Below are 14611 nucleotides of genomic sequence, written 5' to 3' on the forward strand. Positions count from 1 at the left end.
AACCGATGTGGATGTGAAATTTTTAACTTCCTTTCTAAATGGTACCTTAGACGCTCCCAATTTACTTGCTGAAATTCCATTCAAAGTTCCTGCCTGTGGAATACGAAACCTAGACCAGTTTTATGTTCCCCATCACTCTAACTACCTATGGTTACAATCATCCTTTTACACAGAATGCTCAAAGTTACTAAACTAAATGTGCCCTAGTTGTTTTGGTTGCATTCTGAGGCTACTTTTATCATTTATACATTGTAGGCTCTTGTTTTTGTTATAGATTTCTTAATGCTTTATTACCTACTGTTAATTTTTTATTTAAATGTTATTTACTACATAATATGTATTATTGTTAACTGCCGATTGGCGTTAAATATATATAAATAAATAAATAAAAAACATAATATGCTATATTTTTAACGTAGCTTAAATTATTTTCTAAACTTTTCTGATACTGAAACTTTTATTAAATTTAAATGTTGTTAGTTGGTAATCACTTAAAAACAGCTGAACCGATTTGGCAGTTTTTTTTAATGGTTATCATTGTTTATATTTTACAGATATATATTAGTATAATTTTTGTATATAAATGGTTGCCATTATAGTTACTCGGAAAAATGAAGTAAAAGCACATTTCCTTATACCTCGAATAAGAAATCATATCTTAAAACAAATATGAGAGTTGCATGTATGTTTGTAGCTTATATACTTAAAAACTTGACGAATTTTGTGAAAAATTCAAATTTTTCTTAGAGAAATTACGAAAATTCTGAGAGTAGATTGAAGCATTTTCGATTTATACCATAGATAATATCTATCGTAGGCGTATGGTCAAATCAGGCATTCAAATAGTCAAAGAATTGAACTTTCATGCAATTTTACTATCCATCTAGACATTTAGTGTTGACATTAAGTTTAGATACTTATTTCAAGTCAGAACAAATAATAAAAATAAAACATATTGTACCTATTACCTATTTAAAAAATTTAATTAGGTAAATTTTCTATTTTCTATAAAAAAATTGTTTTATTTATGATTATTTAAAATACATAGATATATGAAATATTTTTAATTTCGTGTCCATTGCTACGAGTATAAAAATTATAAAAAATGATATTATAGTTACAAAATTTCTTCGTTAAATTCAAGTCATTACTTATTATAACAAGTTATTATTTAATGGAATTTTCTGGAAAATTTAACATTTTTATTATTTGTCTGACTTGAAATAGGCGTTTAGTTAAATGTTTATGTAGATAGTGAAATTGCATAAAAATTTAATTTTTTGACCATTTGCCTTGGAACTTAGTAAAATACTTGATTTGACTTTATGCCTACGACAGTAAGTTATACTAACTACTATGTGCTATATCCAATCTACCACCAAAGAATTGTCAATTATCTAGTGTACACTAAAATCGAAATATATCTATATAGCATCATAGCCGCAATGTTTTATATTAATAACAAAATTATAAATCAAACTCCGCAAACCTGGCCATCGGAAGTGTGAGATATGATATACAACCGTTCTCATATAATATAATATGGTTCATGATCAAGAAATTATCTACATAATAAATAAAAAAAATCACATGTAAAACTAGCCAATAGTTTCCAAAGTTATCTTGAAAATAAAAGACATTTCAATACACAATAATAATATGTACTTAAATAAAATAAGTATGTTACTCAAAGATGGTATAGCTTTCTTTAAGTGAAAGAATGTTTAGAAGCGGTTCAATAGTGATTAGTGATAGTTATTGAGATAACCCTGTAATACAAGAAAATACAAGAAAATGTTACCTCTTTATAATAATATGTAAATGTAATAGATTATTATTATTATTATTATTATTATTATTATTATTACATTATATAATATATATATAATATATATAGATAGATTACACATCTTACACGCCGTCCAATCCGGTAGACGTAGTGCCGGTCAATCTGTCAACATGAGCTACCAGCCGGCCACGGAGTCAGTGTGGCGGCGGTTCTGTAGTGGTGTCACCGTCGAACCGGTGGTCGCGTGCTACATGACAGCGTTCACGATGGTCACGCTCACCGTCTCCAACCTGAACTTGCAGAAGGCATGCCGCGTGAACCTCCAGCTGCCCGACGAGACGTGCGAGGCGCTAGTGACGAAGACCACGGGTGGCTATCCGGTAGACGAAGTGACCGTCCAAAAGCTGGTCACCGGCATGATGATGTGGCAGACGTGTGCACAGAACGTGCTGCCGTGCGTGCTCATGCTGTTGGTAGGCGCTTGGAGCGACCGGACGCGGAAGCGCGTTCCGTGCATGTTGATACCGCTGTATGGTGAACTGGCCCGAAACGCGGGACAACTGCTATGCGTCTACTACTTCTATCAGCTGCCCATGGAAGTGGCCGGCGTCGCTGAGACGATACCATTGGCCTTGACTGGTGGCCAAACCTTGATGACCATGACCGCCTACAGTTACATCGGCGACGCCACTTCGGTTAGTACATCTTCATACTCCTAAAAGAATTTGACATTTTTTATTGCACAAGAAATCCTAAAAATGTATAATTAAAGTTATCAATACCTATTGCCACAATTAAAATGTTTTTATGAAATTCTGAGCAGACCAATGAATGTAGGTATTAATTTTACAATAATGCGTTTTATTTTATAATTATTATTTATCTGTCATTACCTTTTGGGACAGTTGAAATGCTTCAACGGCCTCTTTTCTGATAAAAGAGTGAATCTAATTGGTACTTAAGGGGTCAAAAGTAAAAAATTTACAATAGTTTTCAAAAGCGTCTAGAAAAACAAATGAAAAATTAAGAAAAACTGAGAATTTTACGCAAAATTAATTTTTACAAAATTAGTTTTGGTTTTTGGTGTAACTCTAAAAAAAATGAACCACACATAAAATTTACACCGAATGTCTATATTTAATTTAACACCATAACATTTTCAAAATATTTTAACTAGTGTTGAACTAGGTATTTTCAGGCATATGGAATTTTCAAATAATATTAGCTTGTAAGTTGTTGTTAATGATATTTGAAAATTCCCATAAATGGCTAATACTACCACCAAAAAATCTAAAAAATTAATTAACACAGTTTTTTAACAGTCAGTGGAAGTTTAAATTGTGACGAAATACATATTAAAATATAATATATTTCTATCGTATATATAATATATATATATATATATATATATATACTAGCTGAATTACCCGTCGTTGCTGGGTTTATTAATTGTTGTTATATGGTAAGATTAAATATTGTCTAGTTAAATAAGATTATTTAAAAAATATGTCATATTATATTAATTGTTTATTAAGCTGATTTTTATAGTTAATATAATATTTATCTATAAACTACATTAGCTTTAATTTCTGTTGGTGCCGAAATAACTAAACTCGTGAGTCGTGGATATACTAACTCTGAAAACTGGTTAGTAGTCCTATCTCCTTTTAAATGTACTAGCATATTTATAGTCAAAATAACATTTTTTATTAGAGGCCACAAATATAAAGACTTGATGCAGGCTGCAATTTCATTAGCTTGAGTTCTCAAGAGAACCAAGGTACGACTGGTAGAGTTTGTCGAAGATCTCCAGCCAGCATACCGTGACTCCTCCCATCAATAACTTCGAATTTTTCAGATCCTTCAGACAGTTGTTTAAAGCTTCAAATCCTTTCTTATGAGACATCATTGGACTTTCGTCCCAAACTATGAGCTTGCATTTTTTCAGAACTTTCGCCAAATTTGATTGTTTATTAATATTGCACGTTGAGGTCTTGATTGTGTTCAAATTGAGTGGTAACTTGAAATCAGAATGAGCAGTTTTTCCTCCATGTAAAAGCGTAGCAGCAATTCCTGATGATGCAGCTGCAATTGCAATCGTGACTATGTATTTATTTTATTTTTCAACTGCTATTGTAACAATATGTTAGGAGCCTTGTACATAATTTTCAAGCTTTTCTACCCAACAAATAAATTTGTATCGATATTAATTTTAAAAAAAAACTAATAATGATCAAAAATTGCATAGGTATGTCTATAAATAGTCGAAATGTTTTGAAAAATGTATGGTGAATAGAACATACGGTGAAAACTTCAAGTGTCAATGGTCATTTGTTTTAAAGTTACATCAAAAACCAAAATCGATTTTGTCGATAATTGATTGTATATAAAAATTCCCGTTTTTTCCTTAATTTTTAGTTTGTTTATCCTAATTATTTAGAAAAATATTGGGAATTTTTCGTTTTTGATCCCCCAAAGTACAACTAGTTTCACTTTCTGATCGAACGAGGTACTGAAGTAGAAAATCAAAACACTTTTACTGCCCCAAAACGTGATGACAGACACAACGAAAAAAACATTATGATAAAATCAATACATTCCTCGCTCAGCTCAGAATCTAAAATATATATTTTTTGGTCGAAAATGATATTAGATTTTTATGAATTATGTAAATTTTATGAGGATTTAAAATGTTTGGGTCTCGTTAAGTTTTTTTTTGCAACATATGGGTTCTACGAACAAACAAGTTTGAGGACCGCTGTTATACAGTATAATATCATATAGTAGGAAAGTATCAAAAATCCTAAAGGGGATGGGGGCGAGCCTAACTAATATATAATATGCTTACACATTTTCAAATATGTAATTCCTTAATATACTATGTAGTTAAACGATTTTAATTTCAACTTTAACAATGTTAATTGTTAGTTCAAATTGATTTAAGATAAAACTTGATTCAACAATTACGTCATAATGATAAAAAATTCAGTTTCGATTGTTCTTAATTACTAAAGATATGAATATTTGAATAATTTTTAATTTATTTCACAATAGGCGTGATTAATAAATGTAATAAAGAAAGTGATATTACAAAAGTTTCGATAAGAGTTTTTGATGAATACGTAAAAAAAAATAAATATAGATTATATAGATACACATATTCGGTGTTACACGATTGCGCAATTTTTCTTTTTTTGACCCGACTAATTACACCACGATTGCACCCCGATCCTTTTTTACCTGCTAAAATTACAACACCATTACATACCAAATGATAAGTGTATATATTAAATAATATAGTACCATATATAATATATACTATAGTAAATGCTATGTATAATAATTTATGTAGAAATGTAGAACATAAAATAATTAATCAATTAAATTAAAAATAAATAATTAATTCACAATTTTCCTTCCCAATTATTGCAGGCTTAGGACTGTCAACAAATTATCATCGTTAGCTTGGTTAAAAATTGTTTTTTCCTAAATTACATGACGTATGTTTAATGTATATACAGACATAGTCAATAGTCGATATTTTTTTTGTTCATATAAAAATAATCCGTTATAAATGTAATAATAATATTAAGATTTTAAAAATTACATTTAATGACTAGCACAAAAACGTGGTCCCATTGATTGAAAATAGTCATTCATGATATTTTGTTGTTTTTAAATTTTTCCCAAGTATTCATTATAAATTTAATATTGTTTTCTTGCTCTTTTCGTAATTTTTATTACGTTTAATACTATTTATTTTTAAATAGGTATCAGTTTGAATACCTAATAATATGTTTATTACTTGGAAAGTAGATGGATGCGACTGATGCGAGGTATAAAACTACGAATTATAGTGCATATGAAAAGATTCTGGACCATTAGTTGTTCTAGCTTCTTCGGATGGTTTATCTGCCCATAAAGTTGGTGGAAAATCAGTTAAAATTATAAAAAGGCGGGTAAGTCGTGGATGTCGCTCTGCTGTACAGTAGGTTACAAGTGGGTTACTGTAATGGATGGAATTAAATTTGAATCCAATGATATTATATCATTGTATACGAAAAACGATACTGAGCGAAGACGGTTTATCTGTCTAGGATATATTTTAGATTATTAAAAATTTTCAAATCTTAGATTTAATAAGAAATTTTTTTAATAATTTCTAGTTTAAAATAATTCGCGAATTTTCGTGATTTTCGTGATTTTTACATATGCTGTTAAAATTCAAACTTTGAATGCTTGTAAAAAAAAATTGTGCAAATATATTTCTTTTATATTTCACCTGCTATTTAAAAATATATTAGGAGCTTTATATAAAATTTAAAATTCTTAGATATAAAAGGAAAATTTATTATGAATTTTTAGCATAAAATAATTTGAACATTGCCGTAATTTTTACGTATTTAGTCAAAATTTGAACTTTAAATGCTTATAAAAAAATTGTGACTATATATTTCTTTTATTTTTCAACTGCTATTGTAAAAATATATTATGAGCCTTGTATTAAATTTTCAAATCTTAGAATTAAAAAGAAAAACTTTTATGAGTTTCTATCTAAAATAATTTGAACATTGCTGTCATTTTTACGTATTTAGTCAAAATTTGAACTTTAAATGCTTATAAAAAAAAATCGTACCTACGAATTTTTAATATTTTTTAACTGCTATTGTTACAATGTGTTAGAAGCCTTGTATTAAATTGTCAAGCTTTTTTACAGAACAAATTAATTTTTATCGATATTTATAGAAAAAAAACTAAAAAAGTTGAAAAATTGAAATGTCAGTAAACAGCTCAAAACAAATCTAAATATTTTGAAAATTTTATCAAATATATGAAATGCATATATAAACATTCAGTGAAAATTTCAAGTATCTGCGGTCATTTGTTTTAGAGTTACGCCAAAATAAGGAAATCGCTAAAAGTGAAAATCCAATGTTGTAAAAATATAAATTTCAAATGCTCTTAAAAGTTTAATTTGAATTTCCGGTGGAATTTTTATTTGTGATAAAGATTGAAAAACTTGTAAGGAATCTTGTATTAAATTTTTAAATCTTAGATTTAAAAAGAAAATTTTTTATGAATTTCTAGCTTAAAATAAATTGTGAATTTTCGTGATTTTTACGTATTTTGTCAAAATTCAAACTTTAAATGCTTATAAAAAAAAATTGTGACTATGAATTTATTTTATTTTTCAACTGCTATTGTAACAATATGTTAAGAGCCTTGTATTAAATTTTCAAACTTTTCTACCCAATTAATGCATTTTTATCGATATTAATTTAAAAAATCTAATAATGATCGAAAAATTGCAAATACTTATGAATAGTTCAACTTAAGTCAACATTTTTTGAAAATTGCATGGTGGATATAATATACTTATATAAACATTCGGTGAAAATTTTATGTATCTACGGTCGTTCGTTTTAAAGTAACTTCAAAAACCAAAATCGATTTTGTTGAAAAATGAGTGTGCGTAAAATTTCCCGTTTTTCCCTTAATTTTTAGTTTGTTTTTCTCGATTATTTAGAAAAGTATTAAGAATTTTACTTTTGACCCCCCAAAGTACCAACTAGATTCACTTTCTGATCGAACGAGGTACTGAAGTCAAAAATTGAAGCATTTTTACTGCCCCAAAACGTGATGACAGACACAAAAAAATAAAATAAAAACACACATCATGGTAAAATCAATACATTCATCGCTCCGCTCAGAATCTAAAATACAAATAACAACCAATGCAGAAAAAAGTTACTCGTTTAATTTGATATAATGTATAGTATAATATTGAAAAACAAATAATATTGTGTATTGACTTTAATATAACTTATAATATATAAGGAAAATTGGGAATTAATTATTTATTTTTAATTTAATTGATTAATTATTTTATGTTCTACATAAATTATTGTACATAGCATATACTATGGTATATATTATATATGGTACTATATTATTTAATATATACACATATCATTTATTACGCAATGGTGTTGTGATTTTAACAGGTAAAAAAGGATCGGGGCGCAATCGTGTTACAAATTTTTTGCGCAATCGTGGTATAATTAGTCAGGTCAAAAAAAGAAAAATTGTGCATTCGTGTTGTAGCCACACATATTACCTTATAGGTACGATACTATTAAAGATTTAACCATTATAGATAAATAATTATTCATGAGCGTAATCAACGGTGCTGCAAAATTTATAATCGGTGCTTATCTTTCTTAACTTCTCAATAAATAATCCTATCGATAATCGATTAGAATGGAATACATGATAAGCCCCAGAAATATATTTTCTTAGTTACCCCAAATATTTATTGAATAATAGTCATAAAAATTGTTTCCTTCAATGATACCAATAATTAGTTTAATATAAGTATTCAGCAAGACGGTTTCTCAATTTTATTTCAAAATTGAAAAAGATTGCCAATTTATTAAAGGATGACAATAATATATTGTAACTTAAAGACAAAAAATGTATGTTACAATAAAATTAAAATTTGTACACATACCTATACCTACATTTTTATTTATTATAACTTATACCTAACTTATAAATCACTGTCACTTACAAATATATAATCTTAGTCGATGGAGAGTGCCTAGAAAAGATAAGAGAGCTACTTATAATTTAGAACTATAAAAATGATTTTATTTTCATTTCTTTTAGATGGGACAACGAACATTTAAAATTGGGGCATTGAATGCTGTTATGGCTGTGTCTATGGCTGTCGGAACGTCAATGTCCGGCATAATATATAATAAGTTAGGATTCTACGGAGCATATGGTATATCATCTACGTTGATTATAATAGGTCTGTTGTATGGATTATTGTTTGTCAAAGATGTCACGCCAGTTACGGAAGTGAATAAAAACAAATCATATCGGACGACCATATCAGATTTTTTAGACTTCAAACACATAACCCAGTCATTCAAAACTACTTTTAAAAAACGTCCGAACAAACAAAGGATTAGAATTATAATTTTACTAATTGTATTCATGGCAAGTGCTGGTATAAATGCTGGTTAGTATAATTGAGACTGGACAACACAACATGTTTGAATAAATAATAATAATATCAGATTCTGAGCATCTGAGTGTACCTATAAGTGTATTGATTTTACGATGATGCGTTTTTTCTGACTATCATCAACATCAGGGGAAGTTGAAATTCTCCGATTTTCGACATCAGCATCTTTTCAGATTAAAAAATGAATCTAGTTGGTACTTTCAGAAGGTCAAAATTTAAAATGAAGCAAAAATGAAAATTTTTACGCAAAACCAATTTTTGAAAAATCAATTTTATTTTTGGTGTAACTCTAAAACTATATTTTTTATAATAACCATAAAGGCATAAACTCTCGAAATATTTACCAAATATTTATATTTACATCTTCCATACATAATATTTTCAGCTATTTATTGCCATGAGTAATTTAGAAAAATTTTTTAAATTATTGTCCATAAAAACTTTTTCACTTTGTAAAAAGGCTTGAAATATTAATCCAAGATTCATCATTATTTGTTTAAATAGCAGTTCATAGATAATACATTGGCGTCATGATTATTTTTTATATGCATTTTAAGTTCAAATTTCGATAAAATTCATCAAAATCGATACGTGAGTGTGATAAATCTTGGAGATAAAATATTGATTTTGAATGTAATTATTCAACTTAAAACAGATACTAATTGTTAACATATCTTTCAATTTTTTTTTTTCAAAAAACTAAGCCATGGTATACTTTGAAGTATGGAAATCAACCTTCAGGAATATTCTGTGTTATTTGCGTATATATACCTACAGAAGCCAAAGTGACATCAAGTTAATATACAGATACTCCAAAAAAAAAACGTGAACGAATTAATAGTACCTACTGCTATCGAAATTATATTATAAAGCCATTTACCTCGTTGGCTCAAAATAAGCTATATGACGATTAAATCATTTAAGATGTTTTTTAATAATATTTATACATTACTAAAATGTACCTATACTAACTTCATATTAGACCATTGAAAACATCAAACAACAATACATTTTAGTTATTTACTATAGGTATATGATGGTATATTTTATTAATTACTTATTTTTATACGTGTGTAGGTTATCACACGGTATGTTATTTATATACACGAGTTCAATTCAATTGGAACGAAGTAAAATACAGTGTATTTGCATCGTATGAATTAGTAATAAATATAATAGGTTTGTTTTAAAATTATAGATCTTAAAAATATTAACATTTAATATGTTAAATCATTTTGGACGATATATTAACAAATTTATTTTGTTTAAGGTATTCTATTCGCCTCACTTGTTCTTAGTAAGCAATTGAAAATGTCAGATGAAATATTAGGAATGTTATCGTCGATTAGCCAAACACTGAGTGCATTGTTCTACATCTTCGCTTACAGCGAATCCCTTTTCTATATAGGTAAGTAATGAAACTCGTTGATAGAATTATTTTTGCATTATTTAATACACTCAATCATGTGTACAGGGCCTCTTGTGAACATTTTAGTTGGTGCAGAAAATATAGCTATCAAATCACTGATGACAAAACTAGTACCAAACACTGAACTCAGTAAGACCTAATGACTTAAAATTATTTATGTTCGGTGATTGAAATAGGGGAAATAATGAGGGGGTCGGGGATGGTATATTTTATTCAAGTACCTATAGACATATTTCATCTTTCCCTCTTATTTTGTTTAAGATTATCTATCCCTTTTAAATTTTGATAAACTAAATGTTTGCTTTTATGATGTTGAAAAAATAATTTGACATATTTACAATTTTAGTGTTTGAAACTGGAAGTCAAAAGACAAAAATGTCACTTACTAAATATATTACAGATCTACTAAATGTATAAGTAATCACTTATCACTAATAACTGAGATATCAGATATGTAGCAGATAGATATCAGCACGATACGATGACAGCTGTATTGGAAGATTATCAAAACGTAGTTATAGGAATTAACAGAATTAATCCCCTTTTCAACTTTCTAATCCACTTCGACCAGGTCTTATAACTTATAAATACATATACTATACTCCATTCCAATTAAGAATGACCACTTTCGCGCATGCATACTGAGCCGCCGGAACGTTCAGACCCCCTACAAACAGTGCCAGATGTCTGTGATTGGTCGGCGTTCGTCGGTGACCGACGGTACTTCTCGTTGACGGCGGCCGTCGCCGTGTATACAGATTGATTGGAGAAACACATCCATTCAAATAACACGTACGCGGAGTGTGGTGAAAACGTTGTGACAATACAACTCACTACGTATACACCGTGGTGTTTCGCGACGGTCGACACCAGCGCGCCTAGTCGGTAACGTTTTTAGGAGGGGATGCGCGGCGGCGACTGGTTTTTGTCGGTTGAGTGGTCAAACTTAAATGGAATAGAGTATAGGATTGATTTTTTAGAAATATTATTTATATCACAAGAAATTATTTAATTTTTATTTGATCAAACTTTAAAAAAACCTTATTATGTATCTTATTAATAAGATCATATAGGAACTTCATAAAATATTTGGAAAATATTCTAAGATTTTTAACAAACATATGAATCATATGATATGATTATAATAGAATTATCATTTATCAATCATAGTTTCCCATGTATCATATTTTATTCCTTATAGATACTTTATTAAAAATTAAATAACGTTTCTAAATTAATTGATCTTAATATTTATTAAATTTTTAAATTGAAAATGTAAGTTTTTAAGATTTTGTATAATTTTGAATTTTGAGTTCTATATCATTGGATTGTCAATGACTCATGTCATGTAATTCAAGTAAAAAAAAACCATACATTATCTCATTTATTTGCTATACTGCAGAATTGTGTATAGATTGTAAATAATCAATAAAAGAAAAAAATCTATAATTATAACAATTTTTATATTTATTTTATTTAAGGCCAAATAGCAGCTATATTTGGCATAGCAGAAATCATGGTTTCATTAGTATTTGGACTCATGTACAATGGCTTATATGAAACTACAATTAATATTCTACCGGGTGCTTTTTATATGATCACTTTCATATTCATGGCACCGTCTATTGCTTTGTGCTTGTAAGTATAAATATTTATCTAAATTAGTTAAAATTTAAAAAGTTGTGTTGAAATATATGGTTTGCCAAATATATTTTTGAAATAACTTCATATTTGTTGTTTAATTAATAGATCATACAACACAAAATTTATGGGGCATATTTTTTCGAATCGTACAAGTAGTAAACATGTTATAGGTATTCATATCAATCTAAAAATGGTTAATTTAATTTTACCACCATTGTCTGATTTTATTATTCAATGTTAACAGATTTTAGATTCTGAGCGGAGCGAGTAATGTATTGGTTTTACAATGATGTTTAATTTATTTTCTTTTAGATTTTGAGCAGAGCGATGAATGTATTGATTTTACCATAATGTGTGTTTTTTTTTTTTTTTTTTTGTGTCATTACGTTTTGGGGCAGTAAAATTGATTGGATTTTTGACTTCAGTACCTCGTTCTATCAGAAAGTGAATCTATTTGGTACTTTGGGTGGCGGTGGGGAGGGGAGGGGGGGTTTTTAATAGCTACATGAAATTTTCACCAAATGTTTATGTAAGTACCTAAGTTGAACTATTCATAGGTATTTGCAATTTTCGATCATTATTAATTTTTTTTAAATAAATATCGATAAAAATTTATTTGTTGAGTAGAAAAGCTTGAAAATTTAATACAATACTTTTAACATATTGTTACAATAACAGTTGAAAAATAAAATAAATTCATAGTCACATTTTTTTTTTATAAGCATTCAAAGTTGGAATTTTGACAAAATACGTAAAAATGACAAAAATTTACAAATTATTTTAAGCTAGAAATTCAGAAAAAATGTTCTTTTTAAATCTAAGATTTGAAAATTTAATACAAGATTCCTTACAAGTTTTTCAATCTTTATCAAAAAAAAAATATCCACTGGAAATTCAAATTAAATTTTTACATTTGAAATTTAAATTTGTACAATATTGGATTTTCATTGGATTTCACATTTAGCGATTTTCTTATTTTGGCGTAACTCTAAAACAAATTACCGCAGATACTTGAAATTTTCACTGAATGTGTATATAGGCATTTTCTATATTTATTACAATTTTCAAAATATTTAGATTTGTTTTGAGCTTTTAATTTTCAACTTTTTTTGTTTTTTTTTTTCTGTAAATATCGATAAAAATTTATTTGTTGGGTAGAAAAGCTTGAAACTTATTACAAGGCTTCTAACACATTGTAACAATAGTAGTTGAAAAATATTAAAAATACATAGACACGATTTTTTTTTATAAGCATTTAAAGTTAAAATTTTGACTAAATATGTAACAATTACGGCAATGTTCAAATTATCTTAGACCAAAATTCATAAAAGTTTTCCTTTTTAAATCTAAGATTTGAAAATTTAATACAAGGTTCCTAGTTCCTAATATATTTTTACAATAGCAGTTGAAAAATAAAAGAAATACATAGTCACAAATTTTTTCATATTTTAATTTTGACAACATACGTAAAAATCACGAAAATTCGTAAAATATTTTATGCTAGAAATTCATAAAAAATTTTCTTATTAAATCTAAGATTTGAAAATTTTTAATAATCTATTATATATCCTATACAGATAAACTGTCTCCGCTTAGAATCGTTTTTCGTGTACAATGATATAATATCATTGGATTCAAATTTAATTCCATTCATTATAGTAACCTACCGCATGTACTGTAGAGCAACATCCACTTACTTGCTTTTTTTAATCTTTATACTATTGAATATTTATATATAATATTCAATAAGTCCATTAGTAGATTAAAATATCATTATGTCTACTGAGTTTTTGTTTTTGTTTTTTTTTTTAGATGGCTGTATATGAAGCGAACAAATGAATATGAATACTTAAACGAGTCAAACGATGTAGCAGCATATGAAAAAAGATCAACACTTAAGTCAAAAACTTTAGGTAGTTCTAAATATGGTACGATCGTAAAACCATAACAAAACTAACCACAATATTATCGACTGATCATTTAATATACTTATATATAATAAAGCTCTATCATATTATTTAAATATAATTTATTTAGCTACTAATATAATTACAATTATACATTATATTATTGATTAATGAATCTATAGTACATGCGTAATTTTGTACGTACTTTTTTTTTTATTCTGAGTGAACTGCGGACTGTGGAGTGATGTAGATTTACAATAATTTGTATCTTTTTATATTTTTGTGTCTAACATAATTATTTGGAACAGTACCCAAACATGTTTCAACATTCAGTCTTGATAGTGGTGTTTTGGCTCAGTTTATAATTTGAACAAAATTTAAAAGAAATAAAAGTGGACTGTATATTGAATATAAATTGCTTTTATTGATGGTAATTATACATTGAATAATACACTATTTAAAACAGATATTATTAGGTATTAGTATATTATTTTACAACGCGGTAATGATCGGATTGTTCCCGACTCGACGTTGAGCTAATAATGGCAATCCGTGTCTTTTATTACCCGACCCAAGGTTTTCATAAATAGTATCTGTGCGATGATGTGTATCACTTGTACAGTTGTACATAAACAAATGGTTTTTGGTAACAAGTTAGATTTAGTTGGTACATTAGGGAGTCAAATGTAAAAAAGCGGGTAAGTCGTGGATGTCGCTCTGCTTTACAGTAATGTTACAAGTGGGTTACTGTAATGGATGGAATTAAATTTAAATCAAATAATATTATATCATTATTGTATAGGTACGAA

The 14611-nt window shown here is 27.8% G+C and overlaps 1 protein-coding gene and 1 long non-coding RNA gene across 3 annotated transcripts; one reads left to right on the forward strand and one right to left on the reverse strand.

Moving 5' to 3' along the window:
- Positions 1–1795: 1795 nt before the first annotated feature.
- LOC149058912 (uncharacterized) lies at positions 1796–10751 on the reverse strand. The gene is made up of 2 exons (XR_016190619.1): positions 10638–10751; positions 1796–2504 (listed from the first exon to the last, which is right to left on the reverse strand). It is a non-coding gene; the product is annotated as an uncharacterized LOC149058912 (long non-coding RNA).
- LOC107162529 (putative peptidoglycan muropeptide transporter SLC46) lies at positions 1960–14217 on the forward strand. Of its 2 annotated transcripts, XM_089221666.1 has the most exons (7): positions 1960–2484; positions 8459–8816; positions 9900–10001; positions 10093–10230; positions 10297–10380; positions 11733–11889; positions 13708–14217. In XM_089221666.1, the coding sequence occupies exons 1-7, from the start codon at positions 1960–1962 to the stop codon at positions 13841–13843; spliced, it is 1500 nt and encodes a 499-aa protein (XP_089077792.1). In that variant the 3' UTR covers positions 13844–14217. The 2 variants fall into 2 exon arrangements, with proteins under 2 accessions (XP_089077792.1, XP_015364976.1); XM_015509490.2 differs by lacking the exons at positions 11733–11889; positions 13708–14217 and adding an exon at positions 10598–10736.
- The last annotated feature ends 394 nt before the right edge of the window (positions 14218–14611 follow it).

The sequence above is a fragment of the Diuraphis noxia genome, unplaced genomic scaffold, assembly GCF_037042655.1.
Source record: "Diuraphis noxia isolate RWA-SAM2 unplaced genomic scaffold, SU_Dnox_SAM2 contig0002, whole genome shotgun sequence".
Lineage (NCBI taxonomy): Eukaryota > Metazoa > Arthropoda > Insecta > Hemiptera > Aphididae > Diuraphis > Diuraphis noxia.

Coding starts and splice junctions, on each gene's coding strand:
- LOC107162529 (XM_089221666.1), top strand. CDS start 1,960: ATGAGCTACCAGCCGGCCACGGAGTCAGTGTGGCGGCGGTTCTGTAGT. Junction 8,817..9,899: donor AAGTGCTGGTATAAATGCTG/GTTAGTATAATT, acceptor ATACGTGTGTAG/GTTATCACACGGTATGTTAT. Junction 10,231..10,296: donor CGAATCCCTTTTCTATATAG/GTAAGTAATGAA, acceptor TCATGTGTACAG/GGCCTCTTGTGAACATTTTA.